At 66.6% G+C, this 20,068-nt stretch overlaps 2 protein-coding genes across 2 annotated transcripts; both read right to left on the bottom strand.

Moving 5' to 3' along the window:
• Positions 1 to 974: 974 nt before the first annotated feature.
• LOC137461513 (arf-GAP with Rho-GAP domain, ANK repeat and PH domain-containing protein 1-like) lies at positions 975 to 9,411 on the bottom strand (the record flags this gene model as incomplete). The annotated part of the gene is made up of 6 exons (XM_068171231.1): positions 9,400 to 9,411; positions 7,483 to 7,587; positions 4,441 to 4,605; positions 1,763 to 1,883; positions 1,417 to 1,617; positions 975 to 1,082 (listed from the first exon to the last, which is right to left on the bottom strand). Coding segments are annotated over exons 1-6 (712 nt in total), but the record flags the coding sequence as incomplete, so codon positions are not given.
• LOC137461514 (collagen alpha-1(I) chain-like) lies at positions 7,496 to 18,712 on the bottom strand (the record flags this gene model as incomplete). Its single annotated transcript, XM_068171232.1, has 4 exons — positions 7,496 to 7,587; positions 9,400 to 9,470; positions 11,242 to 11,357; positions 17,120 to 18,712. Coding segments are annotated over 3 exons (1,751 nt in total), but the record flags the coding sequence as incomplete, so codon positions are not given.
• Between the last annotated feature and the right edge of the window lie 1,356 nt (positions 18,713 to 20,068).

Below are 20,068 nucleotides of genomic sequence, written 5' to 3'. Positions count from 1 at the left end.
GGAGGGAGGGAAGGGGAAGGGAAGGGAAGGTAAGGGAAGGGAAGGGAAGGGAAGGGGAAGGGAAGGGAAGGGAAGGGAAGGGAAGAGGAAGGGAAGGGAAGGGAAGGGAAGGGAAGGGGAAGGGAAGGGAAGGGAAGGGAAGGGAAGGGAAGGGAAGGGAAGGGAAGGGAAGGGAAGGGAAGGGAAGGGAAGGGAAGGGAAGGGAAGGGAAGGGAAGGAAGGGAAGGGAAGGGAAGGGAAGGGGGGAGAGGGGAAGGTAGGGAAGGGAAGGGAAGGGAGAGGGGAAGGTAGGGAGGGAGAGGGGAAGGTAGGGAGGGAAGGGAAGGGAAGGGAAGGAAGGGAAGAGAGGGAGAGAGGGGAAGGGAAGGGAAGGGAAGGGAAGGGAAGGAAGGGAAGGGAAGGGAAGGGAAGGGAAGGGAAGGGAAGGGAAGGGAAGGGAAGGAGGGAAGGGAAGGGGAAGGGAAGGGAAGGGAAGGGAAGGGAAGGGAAGGAAGGGAAGGGAAGGGGAAGGGAAGGGAAGGTAGGGAGGGGAGAGGGGGAAGGTAGGGAGGGAAGAGGGGGAAGGAGGGAGGGAGGGGAGGGAAGGAGGAAGGGAAGGGAGGGAAGGGAAGGGAAGGGAGGGGAGAGGGGGAAGGTAGGGAGGGAGAGGGGAAGGTAGGGAGGGAGGAGGGGAAGGTAGGGAGGGAGAGGGGAAGGAGGGAAGGGAGGGAGGGAAGGGAGGGAAGGGACGGAAGGAAGGGAAGAAGATGCTGAAGGTGCAGAATATGAAGAAGATGGTGATGAAGGTGATAAAGATGAAAAGGATGAAGAATAGGATGGAAAGGATGAAGAGGAAGATAAGATGAAGAAGATGGGCCTGGGGCTGGGCAAGACGGGGCTGGGGATGGCCAGCAGGGGGCTGGGGGTTTGACACCATGGGCCTGGGCAGGGCCAGCAGGGCTGGCAGCCCCCTGGCCACGGGGCGCTGTGCCCACCTGAAGGTGCGGTAGGGGGTGGGTGAGGTCGAAGCCCTGGCGCTCCACCTCCCTGACGTTGCCGACGTTCATCTGGATGTAGGTGATGCCGATGCCCAGGCGGTGGTCCTGCGGGGTGGGAGGGTGAGGAAGGAGCCCAGGTGGTGCCCAGCCCGCAGGAGGCCCCTGCTGGTGCTGTCCCCGCAGCGCCCCTGGTGCCTCTGGAGCCTCCAGGGCCCCTTCCCTGCCCGAGGGTCCCGGACACCAGGCCCTGAGCGGGGGGCTGCAGCCCTGGGGGTCGCCACTCTGTCGCCCCTGAGACCTGCCCGGGTGAGGGGTGGCAGGCCTTGGGGCGCCCCAGTTCCCTGTGCCCTCGTGCTTAAGCTGCAGATGCCAAGCAGTGCCCCCCCCTGCCCCCGAGGGGCACCCAGACCCTCTCCATTCCCCCTCCCCAGCCACCCACCTCTGCGTTCTTGTAGAGGAAGGACTCTGTCCCCTGCCACCACCACGAAGAGTTTGTGCTTGAAGCCCCTCAGCTCCAGGAGCCCACTCTTGCCAACCAGCTGGCTGGCATCACCCCAGCTGGGGGCTGTCCTCTCCAGGGCTTTGCTTCTCCTCTCCTCCACCGCCTGCTGCAGGGCCCTGACCCACTCCTTGCGCTCGGCTGAGGGAGGGGTGGAAGGAGGCAGGGAGGGGGGAGAAGGGTCAGGAGCAGCCCAGGGCAGGGTTGGGGGGGTGGGGTGGGGGGGGAGATGTCTCCAAGGTTCATCCCTCGAGGAGGAGCTAAGGCCCCCCCCCCAGGCCTCAACCATCGCTGTCTGCCCTGAAGACGAAGCTGCGCCTGGTAGTGATGACCTCAAACTTCTGGTCCCCGGCGGAGGCCACGCGGCAGATGGAGGGCACAGGGATCAGCCTCTTGGAGTAGGCATCCTGGGGGGCACGGGGGTGGGGGGCAGGAGAGACACCAGCAGAGAGTCACAAAGGCTTGGAAGGGAACCCCAAGGTTCAGCCAGTGCCAACTCCCCCTGCCTCACACCACAGCAGGTTGCTCGCAGCCACCTCCAGCCTGGCCTGGAGCACCTCCAGGGATGAGGCTTCCAACCACCTCCCTGGGCAGCCTGTGCCGGGCTCTCACCACCCTCACGGGGAAGAGCTTCTTCCTCACAATCCAATCTGAGTCTCCCCACTTCTAGTTCTGCCTCCATCCCCCCCCCCAGGTCCTATCCCTCCCTGACACCCTCAAAAGTCCCCTCCCCCAGCTTTTCCTGGAGCCCCCTGCAGATCCTGGAAGGCCACAAGAAGGTCTCCTGGGAGCCTTCTCCTCTCCAGACTGCACAGCCCCAACTCTCTCAGTCTGTCCTCATAACAGAGCAGCTCCAGCCCTCTGCTCCTCCTCGTGGCCCTGCTCTGGACACCTTCCAGCACCTCCAGAGCCTTCCTGGCACAGAGGCTCCAGAACTGGATGGATTCCTTCCCTGCAGCCTCTCCAGGTCCCTCTGGATGGATCCCTTCCCTCCAGCCTCTCCAGGTCCCTCTGGATGGATCCCTTCCCTCCAGCCTCTCCAGGTCCCTCTGGATGGATCCCCTTCCCCCCAGCCTGCCCAGTTTGGAGCTCAGGATGTGGTGTGGGACAGTGGCCATGACCACCACCCCCCTGAGGGGATGGCCTGGGCACTACCCTTGGCACCCAGCAGCCCACATCCCACCCCCAGCACCCATCCCTGGCTGCTTCTGGAGGTACTGCCCCCTTGGTGTGGCCTTGGTCATGGCCATGGTGGCCAAGGGATGAGGTCACTCTGGAGCAGCTTCTCCACCACCTCCTCACCCAGCTTCTTGTGTACACCCCCAAGACCACTTGCCCCCCCCCAGCCCCTTCTGTCCCCCCCCAGCTCCTTGTCTCCCTCCAGCCCCTTCTGTCCTCCCCCCCCAGCTCTTTGTCCCCCCCCCAGCCCCTTCTGACCCCCTCCAGCCCCTTCTGTCCTCCCCCCCCAGCTCCTTGTCCCCCTCCAGCCCCTTCTGTCCCCCCCAGCTCCTTGTCCCTCCCCAGCCCCTTCTGTCCCCCTCCAGCCCCTTCTGTCCCCCCCCAGCTCCTTGTCCCTCCCCAGCCCCTTCTGTCTCCCTCCAGCCCCTTATGTCCCCCCCAGCTACTTGTCTCCTTCCAGCCCCTCCTGTCACCCCCCCAAATCCTTGTCCCCCTCCAGCCCCTTCTGTCTCCCCCAGCCCCTTCTGTCCTCCCCCCCAGATCCTTGTCTCCCCTCCAGCCCCTTCTGTCCCCCCCAGCCCCTTCTGTCCTCCCCCCCAGATCCTTGTCCCCCTCCAAGCCCCTTCTGTCCCCCCCAGCCCCCTTCTGTCCTCCCCCCCAGATCCTTGTCTCCCCTCCAGCCCCCTTCTGTCCCCCCCAGCCCCTTCTGTCCTCCCCCCCAGATCCTTGTCTCCCTCCAGCCCCTTTTGTCCCCCCCAGCCCCTTCTGTCCTCCCCCCCCAGCTCCTTGTCTCCCTCCATCCCCTTCTGTCCCCCCCCAGCCCCTTCTGTCTCCCTCCAGCCCCTTATGTCCCCCCCAGCTACTTGTCTCCTTCCAGCCCCTCCTGTCACCCCCCAAATCCTTGTCCCCCTCCAGCCCCTTCTGTCCCCCCCAGCCCCTTATGTCCCCCCCAGCTACTTGTCTCCTTCCAGCCCCTCCTGTCAGCCCCCCAAATCCTTGTCCCCCTCCAGCCCCTTCTGTCCCCCTCCAGCCCCTTCTGTCCTCCCCCCCCCAGCTCCTTGTCCCCCCTCCAGCCCCTTCTGTCCCCCCCCAGCCCCTTGTCTCCCTCCAGCCCCTTCTGTCCTCCCCCCCAGCTCCTTGTCCCCCCTCCAGCCCCTTCTGTCCTCCCCCCCCCAGCTCCTTGTCCCCCTCCAGCCCCTTCTGTCCCCCCCAGCTCCTTGTCTCCCTCCAGCCCCTTCTGTCCCCCCCCAGCTCCTTGTCCCCCCCCAGCCCCTTGTCTCCCTCCAGCCCCTTCTGTCCTCCTCCCCAGCTCCTTGTCTCCCTCCATCCCCTTCTGTCCCCCCCCCAGCCCCTTCTGTCCCCCTCCAGCCCCTTCTATCCTCCCCCCCCCCAGCTCCTTGTCCCCCTCCAGCCCCTTCTGTCCCCCCCCAGCTCCTTGTCTCCCTCCAGCCCCTTCTGTCCCTCCCTCCCCAGCTCCTTGTCTCCCTCCATCCCCTTCTGTCCCCCCCCCCCAGCCCCTTCTGTCCCCCTCCCAGCCCCTTCTGTCCCCCCCCCCCCAGCCCCTTCTGTCCCCCTCCAGCCCCCTTCTGTCCTCCACCCCCAGCTCCTTGTCCCCCTCCAGCCCCTTCTGTCCTCTCCCCCCAGCCCCCTTGACCCCCTCCAACTCCTTGTCCCCTTCCAGCCCCTTCTGTCCCCCCCCAGCTCCTTGACCCCCTCCAGCCCCTTCTGTCCTCCCTCCAGCCCCTTCTGTCCTCCCCCCCTAGCCCCTTGTCCCCCCTCCCCAACCTTATCACTGTGGAAGTATCTCAGGTGGTCATGGGTCCAGCTCCACCCAGCGCCTCTGGTAGATGTAGGACCTGGCACAGGACCAAAAGGGAGCAGCTGGAGGGCAGGATGTGGCCCAGCTGTGTCCCCCAGGCACCTATGGGTGCTGGCAGTGAGCCCTGGGTTCTGTCAGTGCCCCAAGGGTGCTGCAGGTGCCCCCCAGGTGCCAGCTGGAGGGCAGCAGCCCTGCTCCAGGGTTGCCAGGCAGGACTCAGAGGTGGGGAAAAGGCCTGGGGGCAGGGGTTGGGGCGGGGGGGAGGGTCCCATCCTGCCCCGGGGCAGGGAGCTCCCTATCCCCCCAACCCCCCCTGGTGCCACTCACCCCTGGGGGGGGTTCTTGTCCAGCCAGCCTGCCCCGGATGGTGCTGGTCTCCTCCTGGCTGTGCCCCTGCAGGCTGCTCCCCATGGGGGGCTGGGGGCAGCCCCGGCTGGCACTCGCAGCTGCTGAGGGCCAGCAGGCAAAGGAAGGGGAGATGGGGGGGGGAGGGGAAAGGGTTAAAAGCTTGGTGGCTGCCTGGGAGGGGACAACCAAGGCCACACCAACCCCTCCCCCCTCCCCGAAACATCGGCAGCCCTCCCCATGCCCTTCCCCCCTAGGGGCAAATTGGTGACGCTGGTGCCAGCCCCCTCGATGGGGCGGGGGGGGGGGGGGGGGGGGGGGGGGGGCGTGGGGGGGCATCCAGGGTGGCATCCAGCTGCTAGCAGAGTCCTGGATCCCAACCTTGGGAAGCTGGGGAGGAGCAGACCCCCCCACTCCAGGGCTGGCAGATTCCCCCCCCAAAAGGCTGGGCAGCATCCCCCCCTAGGGCTGGCAGATTCCCCCCCCCAAAAGGCTGGCAGCATCCCTCCCTAGGGCTGGCAGCATCCCCCCCCCCCCCCCAAAAGGCTGGCAGCATCCCCCCTCCCAGGCCTGGCAGCAGACCCCCCCGCAGGGCTGGCAGCATCCCCCCCCCCAAAGCTGACAGACCTCCCCCCTCCAGGGCTGGCAGATTCCCCCCCCCAAAAGGCTGGCAGCATCCCCCCCCCCAGGGCTGGCAGACCACCACCCCCCCACCAAAAGGCTGGCAGCATCCCACCCCCCCCCCCCCCAAAGCTGGCAGACCCCCTCCCTCCAGGGCTGGCAGCACCCCCCCAAAGCTGGCATACCCCCCCCCAGGGCTGGCAGCAACCCCCCCAAAGCTGGCATAACCCCCCCCCAAAGCTGGCATATCCCCCCCCCCAAAGCTGGCATACCCCCCCCCCCAAAGCTGGCAGATCCCCCCAAAGCTGGCAGCATCCCCCAAAAGCTGGCAGACCCCCCCCCCCCCCAAAAGGCTGGCAGCATCCCCCCTCCCAGGCCTGGCAGCAGACTCCCCCTAGGGGCTGGCAGCAATCCCCCCAAAGCTGGCAGACCCCCCCGCCAGGGCTGGCAGCATCCCCCCAAAGCTGGCAGGACCCCCCGCCAGGGCTGGCAGCATCCCCCCCCCAAAGCTGACAGACCTCCCCCCCCCAAGCCTGGCAGCATCCCCCCAAAGCTGGCAGACCCCCCCCCAAAAGGCTGGCAGCATCCCCCCCCCCCCAGGGCTGGCAGACCACCCCCCCCACCAAAAGGCTGGCAGCATCCCCCCCCCCCCCCAAAGCTGGCAGACCCCTCCCTCCAGGGCTGGCAGCACCCCCCCCAAAGCTGGCATACCCCACCCCAGGGCTGGCAGCATCCCCCCCAAAGCTGGCAGACCCCCCCCAAGGGCTGGCAGCATCCCTTCCCACCAGGGCTGGCAGCATTTCGCCCCCCCCCAGGGCTGGCAGCATCCCCCCAAAGCTGGCAGACCCCCCCCCCCCCCAAAAGGCTGGCAGCATCCCCCCCCAGGGCTGGCAGCCCCAAGGGCAGAGATGTGCTGGGGTGCCCACAGCGGTGTGGGGTACTGGAGGTGGGTTACCAAGCCTGAGGGGCACGAGCAGAGGGCATCCCAAGCCCTGCCCTCAGCTGGAGGAGGCTGGCTGAGGACTTCCCAAAGGCTCACAGCAGTCCCTGGCAGTGCCCAGTGCCAACTGCTGGAGGAGCCCTGCTGCCCCCAGGGTGGCCAGGTGGCACCAAGCTGGGTGGGAGCTGAGCTGCTGGAGGGGCAGGGAGGGAGCTCCAGAGGGGTCTGGAGCCATGGGGGAGGGCAATGGCATGAGGGCACCAAGGGCAAGGGCTGGGGACCTGCCCCTGGGGCACAGCAAGGCCAGGAAGGCTCCAGGATGGGGGCAGAGGGGCTGGGAAGTGCCTGGGGGGAAAAGGCCCTGGGGGGGCTGGTGGCAGAGGCTGGAGAGGAGCCAGGGGGTGCCCAGGTGGGCAAGGAGGGCAGCAGCAGCCTGGGCTGGAGCAGCAATGGTGTGGGCAGCAGGAGCAGGGCAGGGATTGTGCCCCTGGGCTGGGCACTGGGGGAGCCCCACAGCTGCAAGCCTGGGGGCAGGGTTGGAACCCTCCCTGCCAGGAGGAGCTTGAGGGCTGGAGCCAGGACCAGAGAAGGGCAAGGAAGCTGGGGAGGGGTTCTGGGGAAGGAGGAGAAGGCTGTGGAGAAGTTGTGAGGAGCAGCTGAGGGCCCTGGGGGGGTTGAGGCTGCAGCAGAGGGAGGCTGAGGGGAGACCTTGTGGCTCTCTGCAGCTCCCCTGAGAGCAGCTTGCAGCCAGCTGGGGCTCAAGGGCTGCTGCTGAGGGCTGGGCCATGAGGAGATGGCCTCAGGTTGTGGCAGGGGAGGTTTGAGCTTGGCCCCTGAGGAGCAATTGGTGCCCCTTGAGGGGTGCCCAGGCCTGTGGCAGGCTGCCCAGGGGCAGTGGGGGAGTCAGCAAGCCCTGGAGCTGTGGTGCTGAGGACCACGGGGGGGGGTGGTGCTGGGGTGGTGCTGGGGCCATGCTTGGCCTCCATCACCTCCTAGCTCTCTTCCCCACCCAACCCTTCCATGTCTCCACCCCACCCCTGCACACCCATCCCCAAGCTGTCCCCCCCCCCCAAGCCCAGGCAGGGGACCCCCAAGCCCCTACCTGCCAGGGGGGTGCCTCGGGGGGGTCCTCGCTGAGCTCATCCTCGCTGCAGAGGCTGCTGCCAGCCTGCCACCGAGGCCTCCCCAGCTGGGGCACAGCAGCCTCCTGGGGGCACAGGCAGAGACCATCAGCTGCTGGCCCTGGGGTGGGCAGCAGTGGGACAGGAGGGCAACCAGGAGCAGCCCAGGACGTGGTTTGGAGCCAGCCTGGCAGCCCAGGAGCCAGCTCTGGGACACTGGAGCCAGCCCTGGAGCCAGCCCTGGAGGCAGGGCAGGAGGAACCACCTGGGGCTGCTTCCCCTGAGCTCCTTCTCTCTCCTCAGGCTCCCTGCCCAAGTGGGTGGTGAACAAAATCCTCCCAGCTCCTGGCCCCCAAGGTGAGTTGAGGCCTCTCAGGGTGGCCAAGGAGGGCTCCCAGCACCCCTCTGAGCTCCACCCCAACCTTCACCCTGGCTGCTGGAGCTCCTCAGCCTCCTCCCCCTCCCACCCCAACCTTCAGCCTGGCTGCTGGAGCTCCTCAGCCTCCTCCCTCCCACCCCAACCTTCAGCCTGGCTGCTGGAGCTCCTCAGCCTCCTCCCTCCCACCCCAACCTTCAGCCTGGCTGCTGGAGCTCCTCAGCCTCCTCCCTCCCACCCCAACCTTCAGCCTGGGTTCTGGATCCTCCTTCCCTTCTCCCTTACAACCCAATCTTTATCTTTGGTTCTGGATCCTCCTTCCCATGAGCTCCAACCTCAAACTTCAGCCTGGGTTCTGGATCCTCCTTCCCACCTCCCTTCCAACCCAACTTCATCCCTGGGCTCTGGATCCTCCTTCCCATCTCCCTTCCATCCCAACTTCACCTTGGGCTCTGGATCCTCCTTCCCTTCTCCCTTCCATCCCCAACCTTCATCCTGGGTTCTGGACTTCCTCACCCATCTCTTGTCCAACCCAACTTCATCCCTGGGTTCTGGATCCTCCTTCCCTTCTCCCTTCCATCCCAACCTTCATCCTGGGTTCTGGACTTCCTCACACCATCTCCCTTCCATCCCAACCTTCATCCCTGGGTTCTGGATCCTCCTTCCCACCTCCCTTCCAGCCCCAACTTCATCCCTGGGCTCTGGATCCTCCTTCCCACCTCCCTTCCAGCCCCAGCCTCCATCTCACCTGCCTGACCTCCCACCCCCCATCTCCCTTTCCCATCTCTGGCCAGGAGCTGGGGTGGGGCTGGTGTGGACAGCAGGCTGGGGGTGAAGAGTGGCCAGGGCAGGGCAGCTCTCCCAGGACCATCTCTCCTCAGCCCCTTGTGTTTGCCCACAGGTCCTCTCCCCACCTCTCCAGCCCACAGGACACGAGGTGCTTGGGCTGGGCTTAGAGGAAGCCCAACAGGGTGTTGGGCCTTGATGACCCCAGAGGTCTCTTCCCACCTCCACAGCTCTGGTGACTCCCAACCCCACCAGAAGAACCTCTCCTCACCAATCTCTCCCCACATGGAGGGGAGTGGAGGAGGACCCCAAGGACTTCCTGAGCTGCTGCAACTTCTCCAACCCACCCAGAGCCACCCCAAATTCCCCCCTGGGAGGCCAGGGCTGAGGCCAAGCCCAGCTGCAGGCCTGGCTGGGAGGCTGCAGATGCCCAGCAGCCTGCACCCCATCCCTGGCACCCAGCAGAGAAGCAGCTGCAGAGCTGCTGCTCCCCAGGGACCCTAGGGTTGGCCACTCAGACCCCCCTGAGGCCATCAGGTCCAGGAACAGCACCAAGGTTCCTCTGGCTCCAACCCAAACCCCTCATGGCCACCACTCCTGGGGGTGCCAGGGGCCCTCCACGGTGCCCTGCCAAGCTCCTCCAGCCTGGCAGCTCCAAAGCAACTCAGTGCCCAGCACCTCTTGGGCATCTCAGGGTCTCCTGCCCCCCACCAGCACCACCCATGGTGGGACCAACCTTGTCACCCATCTCCCCTGGGGGGCCTCCTATGTCCTCCACCAAGGCTGAGTCCTCGTAGTCAGAGTCATCTGCAAGAGCAGGAGGAAGAGGAGGAGGATGGGGGTGGTGATGATGATGGTGATGGAGGTGGAGATGACGGTGATGATGGTAGAGAAGATGATGGAGGTGGAGGAGATGATGGAGGTGGAGATGATGATGGAGGTGGAGATGATGATGGAGGTGGAGATGGAGATGATGATGATGGAGATGGAGGAGATGATGGAGGTGGAGGAGATGATGATGGAGGTGGAGATGATGATGGTGGTGGAGATGATGATGGAGGTGGAGATGGAGATGATGATGGAGGTGGAGATGATGGTGATGGAGATGGTGGTGGAGATGATGATGGAGGTGGAGATGATGATGGAGGTGGTGGTGATGATGATGATGGAGATTATGGTGATGATGGAGATGATGATTATGATGGAGATGATGATGATGGAGGTGGTGGAGATGATGGTGGTGGTGGTGGTAGAGATGATGATGATGGAGGTGGAGATGATGGTGGTGGTGGAGATGATGACGGTGGTGGTGGTGGAGACGATGAGAATCAGGTGTCATGAAGGGTCCCACCAACCCCTGCCACCCCCTTGCCTGTCCCCACCTGCCTGGGGCCATCCCTCCCCCTGGTGGCTTCCTGCCCTTGCTCTGCCCATGGTAAAGAGCAGAGGAGGGCAAAGCCCTGCCTGTGCCACCTCCCCTGCCAGCACCATCATCACCCTCCTGGCAGCGCTAGGAAGGGGCTGGGGTGCCACCACCCCTGGTACTGTGCCCCCAGCCAGGACCTCCTGCTGCTCAGGGGTGGGCTCAGCACCTTGGAGCTTTTCCCACAGCTTCTTTGGCCTTCCCTCCCCCTCTGTTTCTTCTCAGCTACTCGAGACCTGAAGGCCTCCAGCCCAGAGCCTGAAGCCCCTGAAGGCCTCCAGCCCAGAGCCTGAAGCCCCTGAACCTCTCCAACCCAGACCCTAAGCCCCCTGAAGGTCTCCAGCCCAGAGCCTGAGCCCCCTGAACCTCTCCAGCCCAGAGCCTGAACCCCCTCTGAAGGCCTCCAGCCCAGAGCCTGAAGCCCCTGAAGGTCTCCAGCCCAGAGCCTGAGCCCCCTGAACGCCTCCAGCCCAGAGCCTGAGCCCCCTGAACCTCTCCAGCCCAGACCCTGAACCCCCTGAAGGTCTCCAGCCCAGACCCTGAACCCCCTCTGAAGGCCTCCAGCCCAGAGCCTGAACCCCCTGAAGGTCTCCAGCCCAGAGCCTGAACCCCCTCTGAAGGCCTCCAGCCCAGAGCCTGAACCCCCTGAAGGTCTCCAGCCCAAACCCTGGACCCCCTGAAGGTCTCCAGCTCAGAGCCTGAACCCCCTGAAGGTCTCCAGCCCAAACCCTGGACCCCCTGAAGGTCTCCAGCTCAGAGCCTGAACCCCTTGAGGGTCTCCAGCCCAGAGCCTGAACCCCCTGAAGGTCTCCAGTCCAAACCCTGGACCCCCTGAAGGTCTCCAGCCCAGACCCTGAACCCCCTGAAGGCCTCCAGTCCAGACCCTGAAGCCCCTGAAGGTCTCCAGCCTAGACCCTGAACCCCCTGAACCTCTCCAGCCCAGACCCTGAAGCCCCTGAAGGTCTCCAGCCCAGAGCCTGAACCTCTTCAGCCCAGACCCTGAAGCCCCTGAAGGTCTCCAGCCCAGACCCTGAGCCCCCTGAAGGTCTCCAGCCCAGAGAGAGCTGGAGAAGAGAAGTTGCCAGGCCAGCCCCAGGGGCTGCAGCAGAGGTGCCAAGGGCAGAGGAGCAGCCCTGGGCCCCCCCTGGTACTCACCAAACTCGGGCAGGAAGGGCTGGGAGGGCAGCTTGGCACGGGGCAGCAGGGCTGGGGGGGCCAGGGGGACACTGGCTCCCCTGGCAGGGCTGGGGACCTCTTCTTTGGTTGAGATGCTGGAGGAGAAAGAAGTCCTCTTCAGACCCCCCCCGAGCCACCCCCAGCCAGCAGCAGAAGACCCTCAGAGGAGGTCCAAGACCCTCCTCCCCCCCAGATCCCAGAGGCCAAAGCAGTTGCCAGCAGCCTTGCTCTGGTCTGACTGCCCCAAAAGTGGCTCCTGGTGGCCCTGGCTGGCTCAGGTTCCTCCTCTGCTCAAGGGCCACCAGAAGCCTCCCAGCAGCTTGAAGCTCAAGGCCTAGACCCAAATTTGGGCTTCCTCAGCTGCTTGGAAGGTGGCCCCAGGAGGCCACCAAGCAGCAAGGAGCAGGGAGAAGCCCCTTGGGAACAGAGCTCCTCCTGGGTGAGTGAGGAGCCCTCCAGCCCCAGAAAGCTTGGCCAGGGGATGAGAAGGACCTCTGAGAGCTTCTCAGGGCTGCTTGGAGGAGCTCTGGGCAGCTCCTGCCTGCTGGTCTCCACCTGCCTCCTGCCTCCCTGAGCTGGGAAGCAGCCAAGGAGGTAGAGCTCTGAGGGGCAGGAGATGAAGAGGCTCTGGAAGGAGGAAGGAGCCTGGAGGCTCAGCCAGGGCTCAGGGGCAGGACAAAGCTCTGCTCAGCCCTGGGCTCAGGGGAAGGACAAAGCTCTGCTCAGCCCTGGGCTCAGGGGCAGGACAAAGCTCTGCTCAGCCCTGGGCTCAGGGGCAGGACAAAGCTCTGCTCAGCCCTGCCCCAACGGCAACCCCAGGCAGATCCTTCAGGCTGGCCAAGACCTTGAAGCTCATCAGCCAAGACCACCCCAACCCCTGGGACCTGCTGGTCTGGATGCCACCAAACCTCATCCATGATTCTGGAGGGAACCCAGAAGGGACCCCTGGAGCCCACCCAGGCCAGGGGCACCCCTAGCAGCTTGCCCAGGGGCACCATGGCACCAGGGGGGGTTGGAAGCTCTCCACAGCCTCTCTGGGCAGCCTGCCCCAGGCCTCTCCAGCAGCCTCACCCCAAACAAGTTGCTCCTGCTGGCACCTCCTGGCTGCCCCTTGCTGCCACTGGGCACCCCTCAGCAGATGCCAGGTCTGAAGGACCAGAACTGGTCCCCCAGCCCTGCAGCTGTGGCCTCCCCAGGGCAGAGCAGAGGGGCAGCAGAACCTCCCTGCCCCTGCTGCTGCCCACACTCTGCTCCCTGCCCCCCAGGGCACCTTTGGCCTCCCCCCAGGGCACCTTGCTGGCTGCTGGGCACCTCCTTGTGCCCCCTCCCAGCACCCCCAGCTCCTTCTCCTGGCAGCTGCTCCCCAGCAGCTCCCCCCTGGGCTGTGCTGCTGCAGGAGGGCTGGAGGGGGACTGGGACCTGGCAGTGCTGGTGGGGTGGTAGGACCCTGCCATTCCCACCCCCACCACAGCCCCAAGCTGGACCCTGGGGTGCTGGAGTCACCCCCCCAAGCCCTCCAGCCCCCAGGATCCCCCCTCTGGGCCCTGGGGATGGACCACCTCAGCCCCCTGGGGGCCTGCAAGCCCTCCCCAGCTGCTGCAGGAGAGCTTTGCCTGAGGCTCCGGGGGAGAAACTTCTCCTGCAGGGGCAGGAGGCGGGCGGGGGGAGGGGCAGGCGGAGGCGCTGTGCTCCGGGTCCGGCCTGACCTCATTCCCGGGCAGCCATCGCCATGGGAACCCCAGCAGAAGCCCGCAGGGCTCAGGCGGCCCGGGCAGGGCAGCGGCACCGTGGGCAGGCGGCGGGCACCGCGCCCGGGGGAGGCTGCCCGGCGCCGCCGCAGCCGCAGGCAGGGGACCGCGCAGGATTGGACCCCCGGGGGCAGCGAGAGGACGGGGCCGGGGAGCCCCCCTGCCAGGGCAGCAGCTGGCACGGGCGGGCAGCACCCCGAGGGGGGCAGGCAGCACCCAGCCTTGGGCAAGCAGCACCCCGAGGGGGGCAAGCAGCACCCAGCCATGGGCAAGCAGCACCCTGAGGGGGGCAAGCAGGACTCTGAGGGGGGCAAACACTGCCTGGCATGGGCCACAATCACCCAGCCATGGGCAAGCAGCACCCAGAGGTGGGCAAGCAGCACCCTGAGGTGGGCAAGCACTGCCTGGCATGGGTCACCATCACCCAGCCATGGGCAAGCAGCACCCAGCCTTGGGCAAGCAGCACCCTGAGAGGGGCAAGCACTGCCTGGCATGGGTCACCATCACCCAGCCATGGGCAAGCAGCACCCAGCCTTAGGCAAGCAGCACCCTGAGGTGGGCAAGCAGCATTCTGAGGGGGGCAAGAACCACCCAGCCACGGGCAAGCAGCACCCAGAGGTGGGCAAGCAGCACCCAGCCTTGGGCAAGCAGCACTCTGAGGGGGGCAAGAACCACCCAGCCTTGGGCAAGCAGCACCCTGAGGTGAGCAAGCACTGCCTGGCATGGGTCATCAGCACCCAGCCTTGGGCAAGCAGCACCCAGAGGTGGGCAAGCAGCACCCTGAGGTGGGCAAGCACTGCCTGGCATGGGTCAAAAGCACCCAGCCTTGGGCAAGCAGCACTCTGAGGTGGGCAAGCAGCACCCTGAGGTGGGCAAGCACTGCCTGGCATGGGTCACCATCACCCATAGGTGGGCAAGCAGCACCCTGAGGTGGGCAAGCACTGCCTGGCATGGGTCACCATCACCCAGCCATGGGCAAGCAGCACCCAGCCTTGGGCAAGCAGCACCCTGAGAGGGGCAAGCACTGCCTGGCATGGGTCACCATCACCCAGCCATGGGCAAGCAGCACCCAGCCTTAGGCAAGCAGCACCCTGAGGTGGGCAAGCAGCATTCTGAGGGGGGCAAGAACCACCCAGCCACGGGCAAGCAGCACCCAGAGGTGGGCAAGCAGCACCCAGCCTTGGGCAAGCAGCACTCTGAGGGGGGCAAGAACCACCCAGCCTTGGGCAAGCAGCACCCTGAGGTGAGCAAGCACTGCCTGGCATGGGTCATCAGCACCCAGCCTTGGGCAAGCAGCACCCAGAGGTGGGCAAGCAGCACCCTGAGGTGGGCAAGCACTGCCTGGCATGGGTCAAAAGCACCCAGCCTTGGGCAAGCAGCACTCTGAGGTGGGCAAGCAGCACCCTGAGGTGGGCAAGCACTGCCTGGCATGGGTCACCATCACCCATAGGTGGGCAAGCAGCACCCTGAGGTGGGCAAGCACTGCCTGGCATGGGTCACCATCACCCATAGGTGGGCAAGCAGCACCCAGAGGTGGGCAAGCACTGCCTGGCATGGGTCACCATCCCCCAGCCATGGCCAAGCAGCACCCAGAGGTGGGCAAGCAGCTCCTGTGTCCAATGCCAAACCCAGAATGGGGAGTGTCCAATGCCCTCTCCCAGCCCCCAGTGAGTGGCACAGGGGAGGCCCAAGCCCCCTGGGTGCCAGTCTAGCCGCGGGCACCCCCCGGGCCATGCCCACAGCCCCACAGCCAGCTGGCACCAGGGGGTGGAGATGGCAACAGGTGGGGGGGGGCAGGGGGAGGGTGCACAAACCTTGCCCAGCCGCTTTTGGTGCCCCCCCCAAGGGCAGCTGCTGGCAGGCACACGCCCCTCCCCCCCCGTGCCAGCCTGGCAGGGGTTGGGCACAGCAGGAGGCCCCGGTGCCCCTCCCTGGTGGCACCCAGCGGTGCCACCACCACCACTTCCTGCTCAGAGGAAACCCAAAGAGCTTCTCCTTCTCCCTCCCCCACCCCTCCCCTCCCCTCCCTGGCAGTGCCACCCCCCTCCCCACTGCCCCCCAGCCTGCCTCTTGCCACCCCTTTGCCCCCTTCCCTTGCTCCCCCCCACCCCGGGCACCAAGTGCCACCCACCAGTCCCAACACCCCCTCCCCGCCGCTGCCACCCGCCCCTCCCCCTACCTGGGTGGGCACCGGGGGGTGGGGGCGGTGACCCCCTCCCAGTAGTGCCCAGTTTGGTGCCCTGGGGACCTGCTGGTGGCGGCAGGGAGCAAGGGGGGAGCACAGCACCTCCCCTCCCCCCCCCCCCCGCCTCCGGGCACTTCCTGCCTGGCTCCAGCAGAGCTTCCTGAGGTGGCCGAGCCGGGGGAGGGCCACTGGGGACCAGCAGTTGGCCACCAGGGCACCGACGGGGGGGGCGGGACACTGGGCACCAACTGGGCACCGGCGAGCTCGGGGTTGGGGGGCGCTGAGGGGGAGGTTTGGTAGGGATGGGGGCAATGGGGCAGGGGGGGGACAGGGATGGGCACCTGTGCGGGGGGGGGGGGTGTGGGTTTGAGACCCCTCCCAGTCCATCCCAGTTACCCAAGACCCCCTCCCAGTTCCCTACGAACCCCCCCAGCCCCAGTTTGGGGACCCCACCCCAGGTTTGGGGGGCTGGGGGCACTGGTTTGCAGTGGGGGGGCTGGGGGCACTGGTTTGCAGTGGGGGGGCTGGGGGCACTGGTTTGCAGTGGGGGGCTGGGGGCACTGGTTTGCTATGGGGGGGCTGGGGGCACTGGTTTGCTATGGGGGGGCTGGGGGCACTGGTTTGCAGTGGGGGGCTGGGGGCACTGGTTTGCAGTGGGGGCTGGGGGCACTGGTTTGTTATGGGGGGGCTGGGGGCACTGGTTTGCAATGGGGGGGCTGGGGGCACTGGTTTGCTATGGGGGGGCTGGGGGCACTGGTTTGCAGTGGGGGGGGCTGGGGGCACTGGTTTGCAGTGGGGGGACTGGGGGCACTGGTTTGCAGTGGGGGAGCTGGGGGCACTGGTTTGTTATGGGGGGGCTGGGGGCACTGGTTTGCAGTGGGGGGCTGGGGGCACTGGTTTGCAGTGGGGGAGCTGGGGGCAATGGTTTGCTATGGGGGGGGCTGGGGGCACTGGTTTGCAATGGGGGGGCTGGGGGCACTGGTTTGCTATGGGGGGGCTGGGGGCACTGGTTTGCAGTGGGGGGGCTGGGGGCAGTGGTTTGCAATGGGGGGGCTGGGGGCACTGGTTTGCAATGGGGGGGCTGGGGGCACTGGTTTGCAATGGGAGGGCTGGGGGCACTGGTTTGCAGTGGGGGGGGGGCTGGGGGCACTGGTTTGCAAGGGTGAGGTGGTCCCTGACACCAAGGGGGGGGCCTTGAACCCACCCCCCAGTCCGTACTGGTACTTTCCTGCCACACCAGTTGCCTCTGGTCCCCCCTTACTGGTGTGTCTGGGGGGGGCCCTTCCCTCCCCACCCTCCCCAGTCACCACAGGGCTGTGGTTTGCTGCTGGCCCAGTCTCAAACTGGGGGGGGACTGGGAGGGACTGGGGACTGTCACCCCTCCCCCCCCCCGCCCCGAGAAATGTGCTGGGCATGGGGGGGGGCAGTTTGGGGGGAGCCTGGGGGGTCCTCAGCGATGTGATGGGGCTGAGGGAGGCCCTAAGGAGCTGTGATGGGTCTGAGGGGGGGTCCCAAGGAGATATTGGGGTTGGGGGGCGCCCCTTAGGACCTGAACTGGGGCTGGGGGGGACCCCAGGAGATGTGATGGGGTCTGGGGGGGCCTTAGGACATAAACTTGGGGGTTGGGGGGAGAGAACCCCGGGAGATGCTGGATCTGGGGGGCCTCCCAAGAAGATGAATTAGGTCTGGGGGAGGGACCTCAGTACATGTGGGGTCTAGGGAGGACCCCTGGAGATGAATTGGGTCTGGGGGGGGACCCCAAACAGATAAGGGGGGATGGGGTGGTGCAGGTACCCCAAGGAGCTGTACTGGGATATACTGGGGGGGGGGGGGGGCACCCAGTACCCACCCAACTGTCCCACAGCAGTCTCCCTGCACCCCACCCCACCCAAACCCCCTCCCCAAGCCTGCAGCCCTCCCTTACCTCCTGGGGGGCAGAGTCCTGGGGGGCACCAGGGGTGGGCAGCTGGGTGCCAGGGGAGGCTTCTGGGGCTGGCTTTGGGCCTCCAGCTGGTGGCGCTTGGCTGGCAGCGGCGGCAGGGAGGGCCTGCCCCTGCCTCCCCGGGCAGGGGGCACCTCCTGGGGGGCCTGGGCACAGCTGAGGGGCAGGGCTGGGGGCTGCCAGCCGCCCCTGGCAGGGAGGGCTGGGGAGAACTTGAGGGGGGGGGCGGCAGCCCAGCCGGGGGGGGATGGGGGGGGGCAGCTGGGGGAGGCTTGGACCCCCCCCCAGGGGCCTTCTGCTGGGCAGGGTGGGGCTGAGGGGCTCCACTTGGCCCTGGTGGCCCAGTAGGGCCAGTTGGCCTTGTTGGCCCTGTTGGCTCTCTTGGTCCAGTTGAGCTGGTTGGCCCAGTTGGCCTTGTTGGCCCCATTGGCACTCTTGGTCCAGTTGGCCCAGCAGGTCCAGTTGCTCCAGCTGGCCCAGAAGATCCTGATGAGCCTGTTGATGAAGGTGGCCCAGTTGACCCTGTTGGTCCATTTGACCCAGTTGACCTGGTTGATCCAATTGGTCTAGTTGGTCCAGTTGGCTCAGCTGCCCCAGTTGGTCCAGTTGACCTGGTTGGCCCAGTTGACTCTGTTGGCCCAGTTGGCCCAGCTGACCTGGTTGACTCTGCTGCCCCAGTTGACCTGGTTGGCCCAGTTGACTCTGTTGGCCCAGCTGGCCCAGTTGACTCTGCTGGCCCAGGTGACTCTGTTGACCTGGTTGGCCCAGTTGACCTGGTTGACTCTGCTGTCCCGGTTGACCCAGCTGATTCCACTGACCCAGTTGGTCCAGTTGACCTGGTTGGCCCAGTTGGCTCTGTTGACCCAGGTGACTCTGCTGCCCCAGTTGGCCCAGTTGACTCTGTTGACCCAGTTGGCCCAGTTGACCCGGTTGGCCCAGTTGGCCCAGTTGACTCTGCTGCCCCAGTTGGCCCAGTTGACTCTGTTGACCTTGGCCCAGTTGACTCTGTTGACTTGGTTGGCCCAGTTGGCCTGGTTGACCTGGTTGACTCTGCTCTGCCAGTTGACCTGGTTGGCCCAGTTGACTCTGTTGACCTGGTTGTCCCAGCTGACCCTGCTGGCCCGTCTGGCCCTGCCGTGCCAGCTGGAGGCTGGCACCGTGCCGGAAGATGTGACGCTTCCTGGGCACAGGCTTCCCGCCGGGCAGCTGGGGGGTGGCACCGGGCACCGCGGGCTCCACCGCGGGCATCTCCGCGGGCACCTCCGCGGGCATCTCCGCGGGCAGGGGGGGCTGGGGGAAGGCTTTGTGCAGAGCCAGGAGGATGCGGCGGCGGTGGCCGGGCAGCGCCACCCCCAGGCGGCACAGGGCCTCCTCGCTCAGCCCCTGGCAGTCCCGCAGCCGCCGCAGCCCCTGCCGCAGGAAGCTCTCCGAGTACTGCCCCAGGCGCAGGGCTGCCAACCAGCAGGGCACCGGCACCCAGCCTTCCTCCTCCTCCTCCTCCATGGCGCTGCGGGCACCGCGGGGCCGGCCTCACGACATCGCCCCCGGGGGGCTCCGGAAGGCAGCGGGGGGACCCTGCGGGGAGAGAGGAGAGGAGGAGCCTGGAGAGCAGCCAGGCTGAGGAGGGCAGCAGGGAGACCCTGGGGGGAGAGGGGAAAGGAGCCTGGAGAGCAGCCAGGCTGTGCCAGCAGGGCACCCCCAGCAGCTTGCCCAGGGGCACCATGGCACCAGGGGGGGTTGGAAGCTCTCCACAGCCTCTCTGGGCAGCCTGCTCCAGGCCTCTCCTGCTGGCACCTCCTGCCTGCCCCTTGCTGCCCCTGGGCAGCACTCAGCAGATGCCAGCCCCAGGCTCTTGCCCCCCAGCCCTGCAGCTGTGGCCTCCACCAGGGCAGAGCAGAGGGGCAGCAGAACCTCCCTGCCCCTGCTGCTGCCCACACTCTGCTCCATGCCCCCCAGGGCACCTTTGGCCTCCCCCCGGGGCACCTTTGGCCTCTCCCAGGGCATCTTGCTGGCTGCTGGGCACCTCCTTGTGCCCACCCCAGCTCCTTCTCCTGGCAGCTGCTCCCCAGCAGCTCCCCCCTGGGCTGTGCTGCCCCAGGAGGTTGTCCCTGCCCGGGGGCAGGACCCTGCCCTTGCCCTGCTCCTGGTTGCCCCCCAGGAGCTTCCTTGCCCAGCTCAGGTCCTTTGCTCTCTGCCAGGGCTGCCCTGCAGCAGGGGCAAGACCCTGCTCTCCACAGCAGCCCTGGTGCCCTCTGCCCCATCCCTGGGTGCTGGGCAACCCTCAGCCCAAGCCCTCCTCAGAGCCAGCCTGGCACCAGCCCTGGCACAGCCCCCAAAGGTCAGGCTGGAGGGGCTGAGCTGGAGGCTTGCTCCAGCGTCCCAGCAGAGCCTGGCAGCGGGTGGCACAGCACCCAGGGCCACCTCACCACCACCCCGGCCCTGCCCCTGGCACCTCGTGGCCCAGCCTGGCACCGGGTGCCCTCGGTGCCCTCCCGAGGTCTAAATCTGGCTTCCCCGGGAGGCTTTTTTTAGGCCCTCGTGAAGAGGAAGCAGAGAAGGTGCCCAGGGTCACAGGAGAGCTGACTCAGGCCGGGGCTGGGCACGGGGCATGGGGCTGGCACCGCGCCAGGGCAGGCTCCCGACGCTCCCTGGCGCCGACTGGGCCACGACAAAGCCTGGGGGAGCCCCAGGGGGCTGTGAGACCCCAGCCAGGGCCCCCAGCCGGCTCCAGCTGTGGGCATCCTGCTGTGGCCACAAGGGGCTGAGGGCCTCCTTGCTTGGGGGTCTCCACCATCCCCAAGAGGGTCTCCAGCACCCCCAAGGGGGTCTCCCGCACCTCCAAGGGGGTCTCCACCACCCCCAAGAGGTCTACACCATCCCCAAGGGGGTCTGCACCACCTCCAAGGGGGTCTGTACCACCCCCACGAGGGT

Source organism: Melanerpes formicivorus, unplaced genomic scaffold (assembly GCF_026170545.1).
Source record: "Melanerpes formicivorus ecotype bairdi unplaced genomic scaffold, bMelFor1.0.p_v2 SCAF_2463, whole genome shotgun sequence".
NCBI classification, from domain to species: domain Eukaryota; kingdom Metazoa; phylum Chordata; class Aves; order Piciformes; family Picidae; genus Melanerpes; species Melanerpes formicivorus.
This window is presented reverse-complemented; position numbering and strand designations above follow the sequence as displayed.